Source organism: Vespula vulgaris, chromosome 10 (assembly GCF_905475345.1).
Source record: "Vespula vulgaris chromosome 10, iyVesVulg1.1, whole genome shotgun sequence".
NCBI lineage: Eukaryota > Metazoa > Arthropoda > Insecta > Hymenoptera > Vespidae > Vespula > Vespula vulgaris.
Genome location: NC_066595.1, coordinates 6,342,422 through 6,357,414, shown reverse-complemented (window position 1 = coordinate 6,357,414; position 14,993 = coordinate 6,342,422). Strand labels below are relative to the sequence as shown.

General features: G+C 27.7%; 4 protein-coding genes across 10 annotated transcripts; 2 read left to right on the top strand and 2 right to left on the bottom strand.

Moving 5' to 3' along the window:
* Window positions 1-42: 42 nt before the first annotated feature.
* LOC127066747 (eukaryotic translation initiation factor 4E type 2-like) lies at window positions 43-2,021 on the top strand. 3 transcript variants are annotated; one of them, XM_051000832.1, is made up of 6 exons: window positions 43-394; window positions 810-929; window positions 1,024-1,266; window positions 1,367-1,519; window positions 1,596-1,805; window positions 1,879-2,021. In XM_051000832.1, exons 1-5 carry the CDS (start codon window positions 389-391, stop codon window positions 1,749-1,751), a joined length of 678 nt encoding a protein of 225 aa, XP_050856789.1. In that variant the 5' UTR covers window positions 43-388; the 3' UTR covers window positions 1,752-1,805; window positions 1,879-2,021. The 3 variants fall into 3 exon arrangements, with proteins under 3 accessions (XP_050856789.1, XP_050856790.1, XP_050856791.1); XM_051000833.1 differs by having other exon boundaries at window positions 65-330; window positions 845-929; XM_051000834.1 differs by having other exon boundaries at window positions 84-330; window positions 854-929.
* A 606-nt stretch (window positions 2,022-2,627) lies between these two features.
* Window positions 2,628-5,313, bottom strand: LOC127066746 (motile sperm domain-containing protein 1-like). Of its 2 annotated transcripts, XM_051000829.1 has the most exons (8): window positions 5,081-5,313; window positions 4,705-4,777; window positions 4,257-4,433; window positions 4,013-4,176; window positions 3,762-3,921; window positions 3,493-3,627; window positions 2,794-2,937; window positions 2,628-2,729 (listed from the first exon to the last, which is right to left on the bottom strand). In XM_051000829.1, exons 3-8 carry the CDS (start codon window positions 4,399-4,401, stop codon window positions 2,698-2,700), a joined length of 780 nt encoding a protein of 259 aa, XP_050856786.1. In that variant the 5' UTR covers window positions 4,402-4,433; window positions 4,705-4,777; window positions 5,081-5,313; the 3' UTR covers window positions 2,628-2,697. The 2 variants fall into 2 exon arrangements, with proteins under 2 accessions (XP_050856786.1, XP_050856787.1); XM_051000830.1 differs by lacking the exon at window positions 3,493-3,627 and having other exon boundaries at window positions 5,081-5,303.
* Window positions 5,314-5,536: 223 nt separating this feature from the next.
* On the top strand, window positions 5,537-11,791 carry LOC127066745 (mitochondrial carrier homolog 2-like). Of its 4 annotated transcripts, XR_007782496.1 has the most exons (10): window positions 5,548-5,964; window positions 6,038-6,178; window positions 6,250-6,334; window positions 6,414-6,585; window positions 6,675-6,806; window positions 6,896-7,082; window positions 7,152-7,219; window positions 7,293-7,590; window positions 10,749-11,231; window positions 11,587-11,791. XR_007782496.1 is itself a non-coding variant. In XM_051000827.1 (9 exons), the coding sequence occupies exons 3-9, from the start codon at window positions 6,077-6,079 to the stop codon at window positions 7,489-7,491; spliced, it is 945 nt and encodes a 314-aa protein (XP_050856784.1). In that variant the 5' UTR covers window positions 5,547-5,593; window positions 5,834-5,964; window positions 6,038-6,076; the 3' UTR covers window positions 7,492-7,552. The 4 variants fall into 4 exon arrangements, 3 of the variants coding, with proteins under 3 accessions (XP_050856785.1, XP_050856784.1, XP_050856783.1); XM_051000827.1 differs by lacking the exons at window positions 10,749-11,231; window positions 11,587-11,791 and having other exon boundaries at window positions 5,547-5,593; window positions 5,834-5,964; window positions 7,293-7,552; XM_051000828.1 differs by lacking the exons at window positions 10,749-11,231; window positions 11,587-11,791 and having other exon boundaries at window positions 5,537-5,593; window positions 7,293-7,552.
* On the bottom strand, window positions 8,432-13,920 carry LOC127066735 (USP6 N-terminal-like protein). The gene is made up of 8 exons (XM_051000808.1): window positions 13,755-13,920; window positions 13,143-13,382; window positions 12,753-13,076; window positions 12,500-12,687; window positions 12,215-12,375; window positions 11,821-12,141; window positions 11,599-11,740; window positions 8,432-11,167 (listed from the first exon to the last, which is right to left on the bottom strand). Exons 2-8 carry the CDS (start codon window positions 13,295-13,297, stop codon window positions 10,740-10,742), a joined length of 1,719 nt encoding a protein of 572 aa, XP_050856765.1. The 5' UTR covers window positions 13,298-13,382; window positions 13,755-13,920; the 3' UTR covers window positions 8,432-10,739.
* Between the last annotated feature and the right edge of the window lie 1,073 nt (window positions 13,921-14,993).

Here is a 14,993-nt window from a genome sequence, read left to right as displayed (position 1 = left end):
CCACGTTTGTTATGCGCTATCAAATTTCTATGGTGATATATATATATATGTATGTATGATATGTATGTGTATATATATATATATTATTATTATTTTAGATTCGCTGAGAGAACGATATATTAAAACTAGGAAATTCTAGTAAAAGATTAGTATAGCCAACGTGAGGGCATTAAACTTCTTAATGCAATAAGCGATAAAGAAGGAGAGAGATCAACAATCGAGTTTTTGTATTTATATTCCTACTTGTTGAAATATATCGTTTACAGTATTTTATTAATATTCTATATACATTTATACCTCTGCAAGAAACATGTCCAATAAATTTGAGGCGTAAGTGAAACTATAGTGTTTCTCTGATTTCATCGTGCTATTTTCGCAAGCAACTTTTATGGAGGTTAGATTCATTTTCAATGCAAAATTACTCGAGTAAAATATTTATCATACTCGTGACATGAAGCACCAGTTGTTAGAATAATCGTGTACAAATTTCTCTTCGATATGGACTTTCAGTGCTTCGATTTATAATATCCAGTGGAATATAGAACGTGACATTTGTCAGAATAGATTGTATTGACTCGTGTTTTTATCCTTTCTTTTTTTTTTCTTTTCAAAATTTACTAACCGTGTTTTCGGAGCTTCCTCGTTTCGATTTTACAGTGTTTTCGAGTTAAAAATGATCGATTAATAGTGAATACATTATATAAATCAATTCAAATGTGTATATATATTTGAGTTGTGCCAGGCACATTATTTGTTAATAAATGAAATATGTGGTTATTATTATTTATTTATTTTTTTTTTTCATATAGATAAAAAAGGAAACATATTTTGTGAATTATGATAGTTCTTACAGATCAAAAACCAATGAAGACAGTGGAGAAGAAGAAACCCAATCAAAGGACAGTCATAAAGTTGAGAAAGATCTATTAGTGAGTAGAATATTTGCAGCTTACTTTTATTTAGTTTTACTTGCAAATTTAGATTTAGAAGTGCTTTATAAATCACTTTTTTTTTTATGTATAGCCTTCTATAGAAATAAGTCCTCACGAGCACAAATTGCAATATGCATATGCATTATGGTATAGTAGACGCAGTCCTGGTAAACAAACCAGCATACAGAGTTACGACCAGAATTTAAAATTGGTTGGTAGGTTTGCAAGTGTGGAACAATTTTGGGGTCTATACAGTCATTTAGTCAGACCGTCAGAACTAACGACACATACAGACTTTCATTTATTCAAAGTTGGTATAAAACCTATGTGGGAGGTAAGTTTTTTATCTCGACAATTATTTTTTGTGCTACTTTAAATGAAAGCATTAAAATCAATCAAGATAAATGTATACGATTAAAGTACTTTAATTTCAGGATGAGGCAAACCAAAGAGGTGGTAAATGGATAGTAAGATTAAGAAAAGGCTTGGTATCAAGATGTTGGGAAAATCTTATTTTAGCTATGTTAGGAGAGCAATTTATGGTAGGAGAGGAAATATGTGGTGCTGTTGTATCCATAAGGTTTCAAGTAAGATTAATCTCATATCTATTTTTAATTTACTTCATTCAATTTAATATGTAATATTTTTTTTTTTTTAATGCAGGAAGATATAATTTGTGTTTGGAATAAAACAGCATCGGACGTTGCAACGACGGCAAGAATTAGAGATACACTTAGGAGAGTATTACATCTTCCAGCCAGTGCCTCTATGGAATATAAGACTCACAATGAAAGTTTAAAAAATGTTCATAGGCTTTAGAGCTATGAAAATCTGACTGCGATACATTTCAACCACTTTGTGGAGATTGTAAAGGCAAGTTATATATTTTTTAGCAGATACAAGCCTCAAATGTAATTTATTTGACAATTTATTATTATACCAACAGATACTTGTGACGTGGTGGCAGTTCTGACGTTCAGAATATTTTGCAAATAATGAATTGGGCTAAACAACTGTTCGGTGAACCACTTTATTCACAAGTGTCATCATTGTAACTTATGTAAATAATAAATACACATTGCTAATGGTTGTCTGAATGCTTTTATTTAAAAATTGAAAAATTGTAACTTAATTGACTAATCAGTCTTATGAAATACTTATATTGTTAAAAAAAATTGATTTCCTCTTTAATATAAATGAAACTAATTCAGCTTGATTTGTATTATTTTTTAGAATATACAAAGATATCTTTATTGACATTTTCATATAATTCTTTTTATTAAGAATTTAAAATGGCAACCTACTGCACATAGGAAGATATTTACATATCTGTATATGAGATCATATTTTTTTGAATGCATAATTATTAAAATGATTATAGATAGAACATGTAGAAGAATTCTTGAGCTGCAAAACTAGATTATTCTATCTAAGGCTTTTTTGTTTTTGATACATAAAAAAGGATTGGTGATATATCACATATATATGCATAATGTTTATATGTCATTGATTAAAAATATAAATTGAGATATTGTAATGAACGAAAAAGAATATAAAATGGAAGAAAATAAAATATCACATTCAAAACTAAATATTGGAAGTGCTCAAAAAATAGGCTAGCTACATAATACTTGTAAACTAGACCTCCATACATTTAACAAAGATAAGACATCTAATATAAAAAAAAAATATGCATTAATTGTGCTTTCACCCCATAATCCTATTTATTGTATAAAGTCTTTTTTTTCATATAACCAGCCACAAATTACAACCTTAAGATTATAATTGTTACCATACCTGTAACAAAATTGTGTGTTATATATACTATCTAATTTATAAATACTAAGTATACTATACTTACCTAATACGAACGAAAATATTAATTTAAAATTTATGGAAAGATGGAGGTAATCAGGCACTGTGTGACTACGTTCTCCTTCTGTTGGTAGAAGTAGCCCAGCTATGCAAATAATTCCTGCGATAAGTGCTACATAGTTTGTTCCTCCTGAAAGGTAATTTATTCTGTAATTCTGATAATATCATTTCTTTGTTACACACTGTCTCTCTCTCTCTCACACACAAACACACATGCCATTATAATATTGACATTATATAAACTACATTTTACGTCTATATTTGCTGTAATTTAATATATTATATAACAAACTATAAGTATACAAGCTACATATAATTAGTTATATTGTAAAATGATAGAAAAAACTGTTCTTTGAACTTGTATATTTATAGCTTTCCAAAAAAAGGAAAGTATTGCTGAGACATCTACTTAATATTGAAGATCGTTCATATTCATAAAAGAAACTATTAATCTTAAGTAATAATTGTATTTTTTTAGAAAGCAGATTGAAAAATATGGCACTACTGAAGATTCTATTATTATTCTTATAAGAACTTTTTATGTATAATGCATATAAAACGTACATCATTTTTTTTTTTGCAACTTCTCATAAAAATCATGTATATGAAAATTTTAATTATCAGTTTCATCATGTTGCAGTGTATTCATAGATCAGCAACTAAATTCAAATACTAACATATTAACCTTTATCCACAATGATACAATTGGCATTTTTCATATTTGAGCTCAGAAACATATTTGTAATTTTATCTTGAATTTCTCCATGAAATAAATCATACTGCAACTGTAATAAGTTTTTATGTATCTTGAGTGAAGTGTCTGTAATTATAAATTATTGTTGTGGAACATAGGTAAATGCAATACTTTTCAAAACCTACATTCTGCTGTTTTAAATAACCATACCTTTAAATTATGTATGCAATCCATACTCAATTATAATATTTTATACTCACTGTCAATTGTTCTATTTTGAGTTATAAGCGCATATGATTGTTGTTGTCTAGTTTCATTTATTGGAAGTTGTTGAAACATTTCTGGATCTGGAGTTGCTCTTCCAGCAGTCTCTGAAGTTCCAGGTAACAATGTAGCTTCAACATCTCGTTTACCTGTTGCCTTTAAATATTGAGAAGATATAAATATAAGACGAATATATATAAATGCTTTAATGAATTCAAATCTGTATTATTATTACTAATACTATTACCTGTTTACTAGGATGTTCTTGCATTTGTATCCTGAATTTATCAGTCACATTGCAATTACTAATTAAAAGAGCTGTGTGTCTTACAACAATGTCAACGCAACATTTTGCCTTTATCGTTCCTTCGGGATCGACAACTTTGTACTTATTTGGTGCAGTACAAAGCACTAAAAATATATTGTAAAAATCATGTTATAAATAATATTATCTCTCAAATAACTCTTAAAAGAAATTCAATAAGATATACCTTTGAATTTTACTGGGAAATCATATGGATTATATAAAGTCAAAACTTGTTTATGAGTAGATTGATTTTCTAGATAAAAAGTAATGCTTGAAGGGAAGACAAACACAGGTAATTTTCGAGGAGTTGCTGCTAACTGGGACTGCATTATGTATGATTATGTTTACATAACCCATGCACCTACAAAAAATAAGTAACGGAAGATGACACATTTACAATTTGACTCAGACTTAACAAAAACATGACAATTCATTTTATAATTATTATTATTATTTTTATATATATATACTGTTTATATTACTATTAAAATTATTACTATTATTATTATTATTATTATTATTATTATTATTATTATTATTATTATTGTTGTTGTTGTTGTTGTTGTTTTTGTTATTCCATGTTATTGAATTTAAGTTTTCAAATATACAATTAAATTTATTTCAAGACTTACATTACGATTAATCTAATCAAAAGTACTCCATCGTATTGCAAGGAATAATATGATATTTACTGCAGCAACTGACCTAAAAATATTTGTCTTTGTCAAATGCAGTGGTCGAATATAAACGTCATATGTTAGATCGGACTTTAACATGTGAATTAGTTCGAGTGGAATAAAAGTTATCGGTGGATGTTGATGCTCGTTTCACGCAAAATTTGTGCAAATCTCAAGGGATTTAATTTCACAATCATTTTATATTTCACTTCACAAAAAAATGACCAATTATTACTATCACGAAATTTTGATAAATCGAAAGTTAGGGATAAGCCAATAAAAACAATTTCTTTCCTAATAATCATTTAAAATGATATATCGAAATACTAACCAACATTGAAGAGACAACTGTTTTTCTTTCTTCTGCGTTGGCCTTCTCTACATAATAATATTTTATTAAATTTGATTGGTCACAGTAGAATTAAAATTGATTAAAGTCATATAAAATACGAAGTTAGTAAACTTGATCGTAATACGTTGATTAATGAACTATAAAATCCCAAAAGCGAAAGAGTTACACTGATCAAAACAATCCAAGTAACAAAGATTTATAAACATATATTTCTTTTACGGTTGGTAACATTTGATTAAATAAATTTGCGAACATCGTTTTTTGATCAAAGATTAAATAACAATGAGCGTTTTGAACTTAATATTTATAACACGGTTATATATATATATATATATATATATATATATATATCAGTTATGTTTTTATTAAGACATTTTTAACGTACCTATGAACATTAACTTTTACTTTTACATGCATGATGTTGGTACTCCTGATTAATAAGATGGTGTAGGAGTGGTAGCCTCTCTGATGTATTCGTGTACTACGTTTATGGTAAAGTTCAAGTGAATAAATTCAGAATATGATCGGCGATTTTGCTATTTTCTAATAACAGAATCGTAGAGAACATGGAACTTACATTTTGTTGGTTTTCGAAAATATCTAATATGAAATTTATAGAATTATTATTTGCAAAAGTATTTTCGATTACAGATTAAATACGATATGTTATTGACTATCTTTCGATAATAGTTACAGTACAAAGAATAATTTATCTTATGCTCGTGTTTTAAGCTTCTAAAGAAAGATGCCGTTGGCCTAAGTATTGAAAACTACTGTGAGATTAAGTAAAGAAATTATTTAAAAAGAAATCTAATAAATTTCACCAAATATAAGAAAAAAAGAGATAGATCTTATTTATTATCGTGCGTATATTTTATTAAGCGCTTCATAGTTTCATTTTTTATTTTCATTTTTACGGAATATCTATGTTTCCAGAAAAAATAATATAGTGAAGTAAAACTCGTGAAATTAATTATGATTTCGCAAAGAGAAGAACCTGTATGGTCTAATATAGCAATTCGTATGTTCATAAATACAATATCCCATCCGATCGAATATGCAAAAGTTCTGATACAGGTATGTAATATATATGTTTAAAAATTATATGCATAAAAAAGATAAAAATTGTATCTTTTTATAAATTTCAGATTGGTCATGAACCTATTACACCACGCCAAACAGTGACGTTGTTTGGAAAACCAGCATTAGCTTTACCTAACGTTTTTCAATATGGCAAGTTAAAAATTAGCATAGGAAATAAAAAATTTTTGTTAGTTTTGTTAAAAATTTTTTTATATTATTACTCTTTTAGTTAGGTATATAAAAAATGTTGATGGATTTAGTGGATGTTATCGAGGACTTGTACCCAAACTTTGTGCATATACTATCAGTGCAGTAGCCTTTGAGAAAACTTCTGAATGCATTTCATTTAGTGGTGAACCTGACAAAAATATTGATGACGAAGAATTATCAGAACCTGAAAGGTAAAGCTTGAATGCTTTGGGAAAGCAATAGATTCTTAGCATTTATATAATCATAATTATAATTTAATAAATTTATAACAATATTACAGACGTACTAGATGTATACACGAACTTATACGGGATTTACTTAGTAGAATGATGGGAATCATAGTAAGCCATCCATTAGATGTAATAATGTTAAGAATGATGGCCCAATTTGTAGGTGGTGAAACGAAATATAAGTTAGTTATATAAATATTAATTCTAACACATTTAAATGTTATTTATAAAAACATTTAATGCTCGAACAATTATTTGTTTTATATTCTAGTGGATTGATTAGATCGTTTATAGAAGTGTACAAGGAGAATGGGATTGCAGGATATTATGCAGGATTAGTACCACGCTTGATTGCAAATGCAGCAGTATTAGTTCTTGTCAGTTCATCAACTTATGTCATCAATAAATATGTTATTCGTGATCAAGAATTAAAGACTTATACAGCTTCCACTATGAAAGTAAATACAAATACTAATATAATAATTATTATTCAAGTGTAAAGTTTTACATAATTATATAATTTTTAGTTTCTTGCAACGACCGTTACATATCCATTTTTGGTAGTATCTCATTGCATGGCAGTAAATAACTGCGGGTAAGTTAATGATAATATATATTATACAAAGATCTTAAATGTAAATTAATCTAACTTTTTTTTTTTATATAAGGTTGGTTGCTGGTCTTCCTCCAAATATGCCAATTTATAATAGTTGGTTGGATTGCTGGTCTCATTTATCAAGTATCAATCAATTGAAGAGAGGCAGCAGTCTTTTATGGCGCTACTATACAGGTCCACAAGTAATTATGAATGGAAAAGCAATACCTATTAATGCAGATGACTTTTATCTGGAAAGTAAAATCCAATAAAAATTTGGTTGATACTTTGAAAAATATTCAGAAGACCAATAAAAATCAGTCCTAAATCACATATGTGTTACATTATGGTGTTCATCTGTAATTTATAAGGTACTTTACAATATTGTATAATAAAGATATAGATAGTTTTTACTACTTCAATATGTATTCCAGTATAAACTATATACTAAAAACTTTGGATCATATGTTCGAACTATGTATATATATATGATACATATGTTTAATGAGAACATAATTATGCATTGATGAGCTTATATAAATTATAATATTTAATATCCCTTTATCAAAAAATTCCATTTTATTTAATATCTTTTCCAAGTGCTCCATTATTTTTGTCTTCTTTATTTCAATGAAAAGTTCTATTTATCTCATAGTTTAAAAAAAAATCAAAATTTATTTTATTTCAGCGTCTTTATTGTTTGGGCGTTTTGTCAATTTACAATGAGATTTGTCAGGCATTAATCATTTGCAGACACATGAGTATTGCATCATTAGATTGTGTGTGTACATATTTTACTACATTTCTAATAATAATTTATCATACATGAAAGTTTATGCTAAGTTTTGCATTTGACACATGTATAAAAAAAATATTGACTTGAACTATAGTCTTATACATTATACATATATTTTTCCAGGTAGTAAGTTTGAACTGTAATTTATCTACTAAAGCTGCAATATGAATGTGAATAATGAACAGAATGCATTTATTAATGATATATTATATATACTTAGTTTCTATTTAAAATTTAATAATTGAAAATGAATAATACCAAAATTATTCTATACTATACAATGTTGATGTTGAAATATTTTAATAAAAAGAAAAAAAAAAAGGAATATATTTATAAATATTTAATTTGTTTTCAATGGTTATATAAAGGTTAATTTCCTACGTAATATTTTACCTATGCTCAAGTAATAAAATAAATAAATCAAAAAATATATTTTATTCACAATAACAACTAAGATACACCACTTTTTTTTTCGTCAATACCTCAACAATACTATTTTGACATTAATATTACTGTATGCAATAATTATCTTATACTGTAAAGATATATATTTATCCCTTAAATCTTCTTAACGTTTTTGAGTATAATTAATATTAAGAAGTACAATGTTTGACCATTTGTTGCATGAAAAATATAAATGCAACTGTGCACTTAAAATGTTGCTAATATGAAAATTGTAATCTTTGTAAAATATATAATATACATATAATTGCTGATTTTGAAAAGATTTCTTTAGATAACATATATTTTGAAGAATTGTGCAATATTTAAGTGCCATATGTTTTAAATATCTGGTCCACTTCTGCTTTTTATGCAATTTTTCGATTTTAACTGCTGTCGATACAAAAAAATTACATTCGTCATAATTTTTTTTCAATATCATTTAGTTTTTAAGTTCTACACTTAAGTAGTTTTAGGAATGTCATATTTTGCAGCTGGCATTATAGTTCACTATAAGTTATTGAAGATTTTGCATTTTGCACTCTGAACAATTAAATGATTCATATTGATTGGAAATATATCAAATGAAAATAGAAGATCATTGGTCATTTTACTATCTTTTTTAAATATGTTAAATTTGCGCAATTAATATAATTTTTATGGTATTTGTAATAGTTTATACATGTATCTCAAACATTATAATGGCCAATGATCCTTTACTTTACCTAATACTTGATATTATAATATACAACTTGTACAGTTTTTGTTTCTTAAAAATATATGAATTTGCATACTTTATAATATGAGAATCTGCATTTTCTAATTCTTTGATTACAATTTTTATTTTTTATATATGATCTTGTTTTATAAGAGATATATCTGTGAATGCATTGTCATATAATTTTATGGCATTGGATCATCCAGATTCATACAACACGATAAACATTTAATATTCGATCAACAAATTTTACTTATGCTATTAAATATAACAACTAATTGTTGTAAGATCTGTTCATGTATTGGAATGTTTATAAACTAAAAATAGAAGTGTATATCTTAGTTCAATTACACTCACAACAGCAAGTATATCATTTCATGTTTAAATAGTATAGAGGAAATATAATACTAGACTGTCCATTATTCACATTCTTTAGTGAAGATTTTATGCAACTTGTTCATTGTATTTAACGACTTTTACATATCTTTAAGGATACTATTTATTTACAAAAGTATACTTCTTATAGTGTATGAATAATTGAAAAGAAAAACTTAGATGTAATCAAATTTTAATAATCCTACGGCAGTATAATACTTAATTTAAAACAGGATTTTATCCATAAATATATTAACCAGTTTATAACATTATCCTAACATAGAAATAAAAAAAGGTAGATAAAAATTTCAGATCTAGCGTTAAAATATAAGTATGAGATATATAAAACAATAGAATTAAAGATAAATTAAGTGTCTATCAATGTTAAGTTTGCAAAAAAAAGTGCTACTGTAATGCATTATTTCTGCATTGTTTAAAGCAAAATATGGTGTATGATACATTTAGGTGATAAAATTACTAAATTTAAGCATTGAAAATAAATTAATGGTACATTTCTTTCTATTATAATCACTGTTATAGCAGCATACTTTCTTACTTAATGTCACTAGGTGCAAATAAATAAATAATATCTGATCTACTATAATTGAAATAGACACAAACTTTTCGTTTTTTATATTAATTACTTCTTTTTAACTTGCTTGCTGCTTTCTGTAATACTATCATCTTTCCGATTATTATCAATAATACTCAACTGAATGTTGTGAGCAATATAATATTTGGAATGCAAATGAAATGAAAATTCTGAGTGCCAATAAAGCAAGAAATATCATTTTCATAGTGCTAGGAACGTAGTAATTACATATTAATTTTTCATTGCCATGCTTCATTGTCTTTTGTCACTGTCAATGAAGATTAGTTAATTTTACAACTAAGTTTTAATTAAACTTTTGTAATTGATAAATTGATTAGATGTACCATGTAATATTATAATTAGCTTTGCAGTTATTTTCACATTATTAATATATCGATATTATCGATGATATTTTTGTTTCTGATTATCATCCTTCTATACATATTATTTATATATATATATCTATATATATATATATGTATATATATATTATATATATATCTTTTTTATTAGATATATACAACATACATCTAATTTCATTATCTTCAATTGTAATAATACTATTTATAGTGCTTGTTACGTAATTTCTATTTGTTATTTATTTTAGATCTAATTCAAACTCTGGACTATCTAAAGAAAGTGGCTTGAGGTGTTCAACTATAGGAGTTTGATCGGGATCAACACGTATGCGGATTCTATTCGTTTCTAAAGATCGAGGAAGGGTGCGAGGAAGATCGTCCTTGTACGAAGTTGCGGAAGGTGAAGTATATGGTACATAGATTCGTACAATATCAGGACTTGGATGATGGGGCGTTGCCCTTGGTGTAAGCAAACCACCACTACCAGAACTACCATTAGAAACATTACTTTGAGTATCAAGACTATTGTCTAATGCTTGAGACCGTGTCGCGGAACTAAATACAGAAAGATCAGCTGTGGAGGTAACAGATGTGTCAGCCAAAGATCGATGTGAGCCATTAGGAGACGCACCATCGTCAAGACTTGGATCAAATGAGAATTTGCTCCCTGCACATACATTCACAATTTATTGCTTGTATTAGTATTTTGACGATTCGCCGTCTGTGCAAAGGTGTTTCTAATGTTATCACTGCAGATACTTCTTTTATGATTCTATCAATTGATTGTTATAACTTTAATTAATACATATATGACCAGAAGTATTATGAAAGTAAAAAATATATTTACATTTATTACAGAAATTACAATGATTCTTTTCAAAATATATTTCAATATCATAATCGACTTTTTCTTTATATCTAACTTTAACCCAGATTTTAAAAATCTGTTTTATAATCTAGTATTATATATAAGTATAATATCAATTGCTGAATCAATTTCAGTGTCACTCTTCTCATCTGCATCACCCTCATATATGGGCCGACAAATAGTAATATCTCTGCTATTGTGTGTGGTATTGTCACTAGATTCAAACTTACCACCAAGGCCACCACCACTACTTGGATCAACTGGCGTTGTACTTTCTCTGCCTTCCTCGACGAGAGCCATATCCCTTCGTTGTACTACCGATTCGCGCATCATATGCTGTGCTTCACTGAACTCTTCGCTACGTCGTCCAACCTGCATAAGCATAATATTATAATCACTTAATATGCTCGTTTTTATATTAAAGGTATTTTATTTAATTCGTGTTATAATACCTTGCTAGTGAAAGAGGGTTCTTTAAATGTACCAACTGGATACTGTGGTAATTCGTGTGGTAAGGGAGGGCCTGGATATTCTAATTTGGCACGTTTAAGTTCTTCCATGCAACGTTCCATGGTATTAATTACAGTATCATCGTTAAAACCAAAGTCTTGTTCCAATTTAATTTGCAAATAATTACAAAATTCATCAAGACTTTCCATTGGCATTAAATTACGTTTATGCATTTTCATAATAGTGTATGCCATTGCAGGTAAAATGCGATCTCCATCCAGTAAAAATATATCCCAAATACGAAGACCAAGACTAACAGGTGTCTACAAGACAACGTAGGGAATTACTTAGATGTACATTAACAGTTTTCTAAAATGCAATGAACATAGTGCTTACTCGTTCTTGGAAAACTACAAAGAACCATTTCAATGCATATAATATAGAATCGCAACCACACTTATCAAGTTTTCGTTTTAGTTTTGGTAGAAATTTATTCATTATTTTATCGTGATGTTCGATGAAACGATTTAGTTTAGGAAAACCATCAACATAAAATCCTAGAAATCAAAAATGCTTAGAGATGCTCTTTAATACATGCATCACGCACATGCTGTGTTATATTAATCATAAAAAAAAAAAAACTCAAGCATAATCAATAATTGTTATAACAGATATACTTACCGTGCATACTATATTTTTTATCGGCAAGTAATACAGACAAACCCCAAAATGCATCTTCTTCATCCATATATAGTAAAAGTAATCCTGCCAAAACTGACATTCCTTGACAATAACCTACTTCCATGTTGTACATACTATAAGCAGCTAACACATAGAACATAGACCGTTGTTTTATGCTATATCTCTCCCTGTAGAAAAGTTTTGCTTATGATCTAGAACTTATATAATGTAAATAAAAAAATATACTGCATACCTATAATTGATATGATCCCTATATTGTCTAGCAACATCAGCATCAATTTGCCGAATTTCAGTGGACCAATGACGTGCAAGTTTAAGCATTTCTTCATACTTGCCTGCTTGTTCTTCCTTTAGAGTTTTTATTCCTAGTAATAAAGTCCATACTTGACCTCTAAATCTATTTGGAATACCTTTATATATTCTACGACGTAATTTCTCCTTAGTCGATGAACTCTCCCATTGTTTTGTCATCTTTTCCCATTTTTTCAATCTCTGTATTTCTATTTGATCAAGTCTTATTTCATTTGCACCTAACCTTCGTGGTAATCGCTTATCGCTATATAACAAAGAAGATATTAAATGATAAATTATATATTTAAATTTATCCTTACAAAATACGTACTGTATAAATCCATATCTATCTGTGGTATGATAAACTTCATAACCAGGATCTTCCCATGCATCAATTTGGGCTCCATGTTCTCTGCCACGGTCATAGCAGCTGAATATTCTATCACGCTCCGCAGCTGACCGTGTCAATAACTCTTCCTCATTCATTCCACGTTTGAATGCTCGACCAATCTTTTACAAACATTCCGTCTCATTAGTAATGATCTATAGACCGAAGATTGCTCTCCCTTATCTAAAATACAAGATAACAATGTTAACCTTCTTTCATATGTATCTATTAAAATATATATATCGGTAAGAGATGAAACTGCATAAGTAATATACGATTGTGTATATATATACACACACACACATATATACATACATATATATATATATATCATGCTTTAAGAGGTTTATTCATATTACAGCTGGAAAGATATTGCTAATATATATGTATATATTTATTGCATTTAATTAAAGACAAGAACGACTAATAATAATATATGATATATATCATGAGAAATTCCGCAAATATCTATAAAATTGTATGATATTAAATTAATGACATACTACAAGCTAAAAGGTTATACATAAACAGTAAGTTGAACCTACACATACGTACCGTTTGTCGTTATTGAACCGTATATACATGAACACTGTAAATTCAAATACGGAAATATTTTCTGCGTTTCATATTATATGGATATATTACTTTCTCGGAAGGAGCCCTTCGTTTAGCAAAACCACCGTATATCGTCAAGCCGGATTTGGATGTTCCCACTTCCCATTCCACAGTAATACCAACATAAAAGTTGTACACTCATCCAACCAGTGAAATTTTAACGAAGAAAAAGGCGAATGGTCATAGCATTGATTGTTTCTAGATTTAAATTATATCAGAATATTCTTTCATTATAATTAATTGTCTAATGGTAAGCATAATTAAATATTTCTATTAGATTTCATCTCATACAATAGTTTAAATTAATCTATTAATATATTACGATATTCTCTTTTATTTGATATATTCTCATTTTACATACTCGAATAATTTTAAATTGTTAATTCATGGCTCAACTGATACATTCGTTACATGTCCACAGATTCTTGTCTGTTTCTTTTTTTTTTTTTTAATTTTTTCATAATCAATGACAAAAATGCTATCATGTATTAAAGATAGTATAATTGTTATACAATATTTTTATGTTATATTCGATCTATAATTTATAATTTATAGATGTAGATATTATTGATTAACATTATTTGACAAATAATCAGTACGAGTGTATATATAATTTATACATATGTATCGTATATGAAGCATCCAATTCAGTCAAAATGTGTGTGGTGTGTATATATGTATGTATATATAGGATCATGAATTATCGACATCAGATGATATTCAATAGCCCGGGTATTTAAATTAACGCTTGGAGAACATTCTTGATAAATTTGTATTTAAATGTTATAATTATTAATCTTTTATGTTTAATCTTTTATTTATTTATCTATTATTATTATTATTTTATAGAAAAACGACGAGAACGATCCTTTCACCAAGATAATGCAATTACTTGATAATGAGGGAAATGAAAAAAATGTCTGCAAATTGTTTAGCTGACCTTCCTTGTCATTTGGGATTTCCTATTAATATAATCATGCGTGAATGTGTGAATGTAACGTGATAAAAATATCTTTGGATTTAGCACATCAATCGTTTCTAATCTTGCTATCAAGTCTAATCCATATCGTAGGTGTAAAAATAAAACATGATCTCGATCCGTAATCAATCGAAAATCATTTCAAACACGATTACCATTTCTACTTGATTTATTTGAAATGATGAAAGCTGTGAAATATT

Bases quoted from the DNA above. Each gene is read 5' to 3' on its own strand.
- LOC127066747 (XM_051000832.1), top strand. The intron at 1,267-1,366 runs GTAAGTTTTTTA...CTTTAATTTCAG, and splicing joins GTATAAAACCTATGTGGGAG to GATGAGGCAAACCAAAGAGG. The intron at 1,520-1,595 runs GTAAGATTAATC...TTTTTAATGCAG, and splicing joins TTGTATCCATAAGGTTTCAA to GAAGATATAATTTGTGTTTG.
- LOC127066746 (XM_051000829.1), bottom strand. From the start codon at position 4,401: ATGCAGTCCCAGTTAGCAGCAACTCCTCGAAAATTACCTGTGTTTGTC. The intron at 3,922-4,012 runs GTAATAGTATTA...CAATATTTAAAG, and splicing joins AAGAACATCCTAGTAAACAG to GCAACAGGTAAACGAGATGT. The intron at 2,938-3,492 runs GTTAATATGTTA...ATTACCTTTCAG, and splicing joins TTGTATCATTGTGGATAAAG to GAGGAACAAACTATGTAGCA.
- LOC127066745 (XM_051000828.1), top strand. From the start codon at position 6,077: ATGATTTCGCAAAGAGAAGAACCTGTATGGTCTAATATAGCAATTCGT. The intron at 6,807-6,895 runs GTTAGTTATATA...TTTATATTCTAG, and splicing joins GGTGGTGAAACGAAATATAA to TGGATTGATTAGATCGTTTA. The intron at 7,083-7,151 runs GTAAATACAAAT...TATAATTTTTAG, and splicing joins ATACAGCTTCCACTATGAAA to TTTCTTGCAACGACCGTTAC.
- LOC127066735 (XM_051000808.1), bottom strand. From the start codon at position 13,297: ATGAATGAGGAAGAGTTATTGACACGGTCAGCTGCGGAGCGTGATAGA. The intron at 13,077-13,142 runs GTACGTATTTTG...TTTGTTATATAG, and splicing joins GATAGATATGGATTTATACA to CGATAAGCGATTACCACGAA. The intron at 12,142-12,214 runs GTAAGCACTATG...GTTGTCTTGTAG, and splicing joins TTGTAGTTTTCCAAGAACGA to ACACCTGTTAGTCTTGGTCT.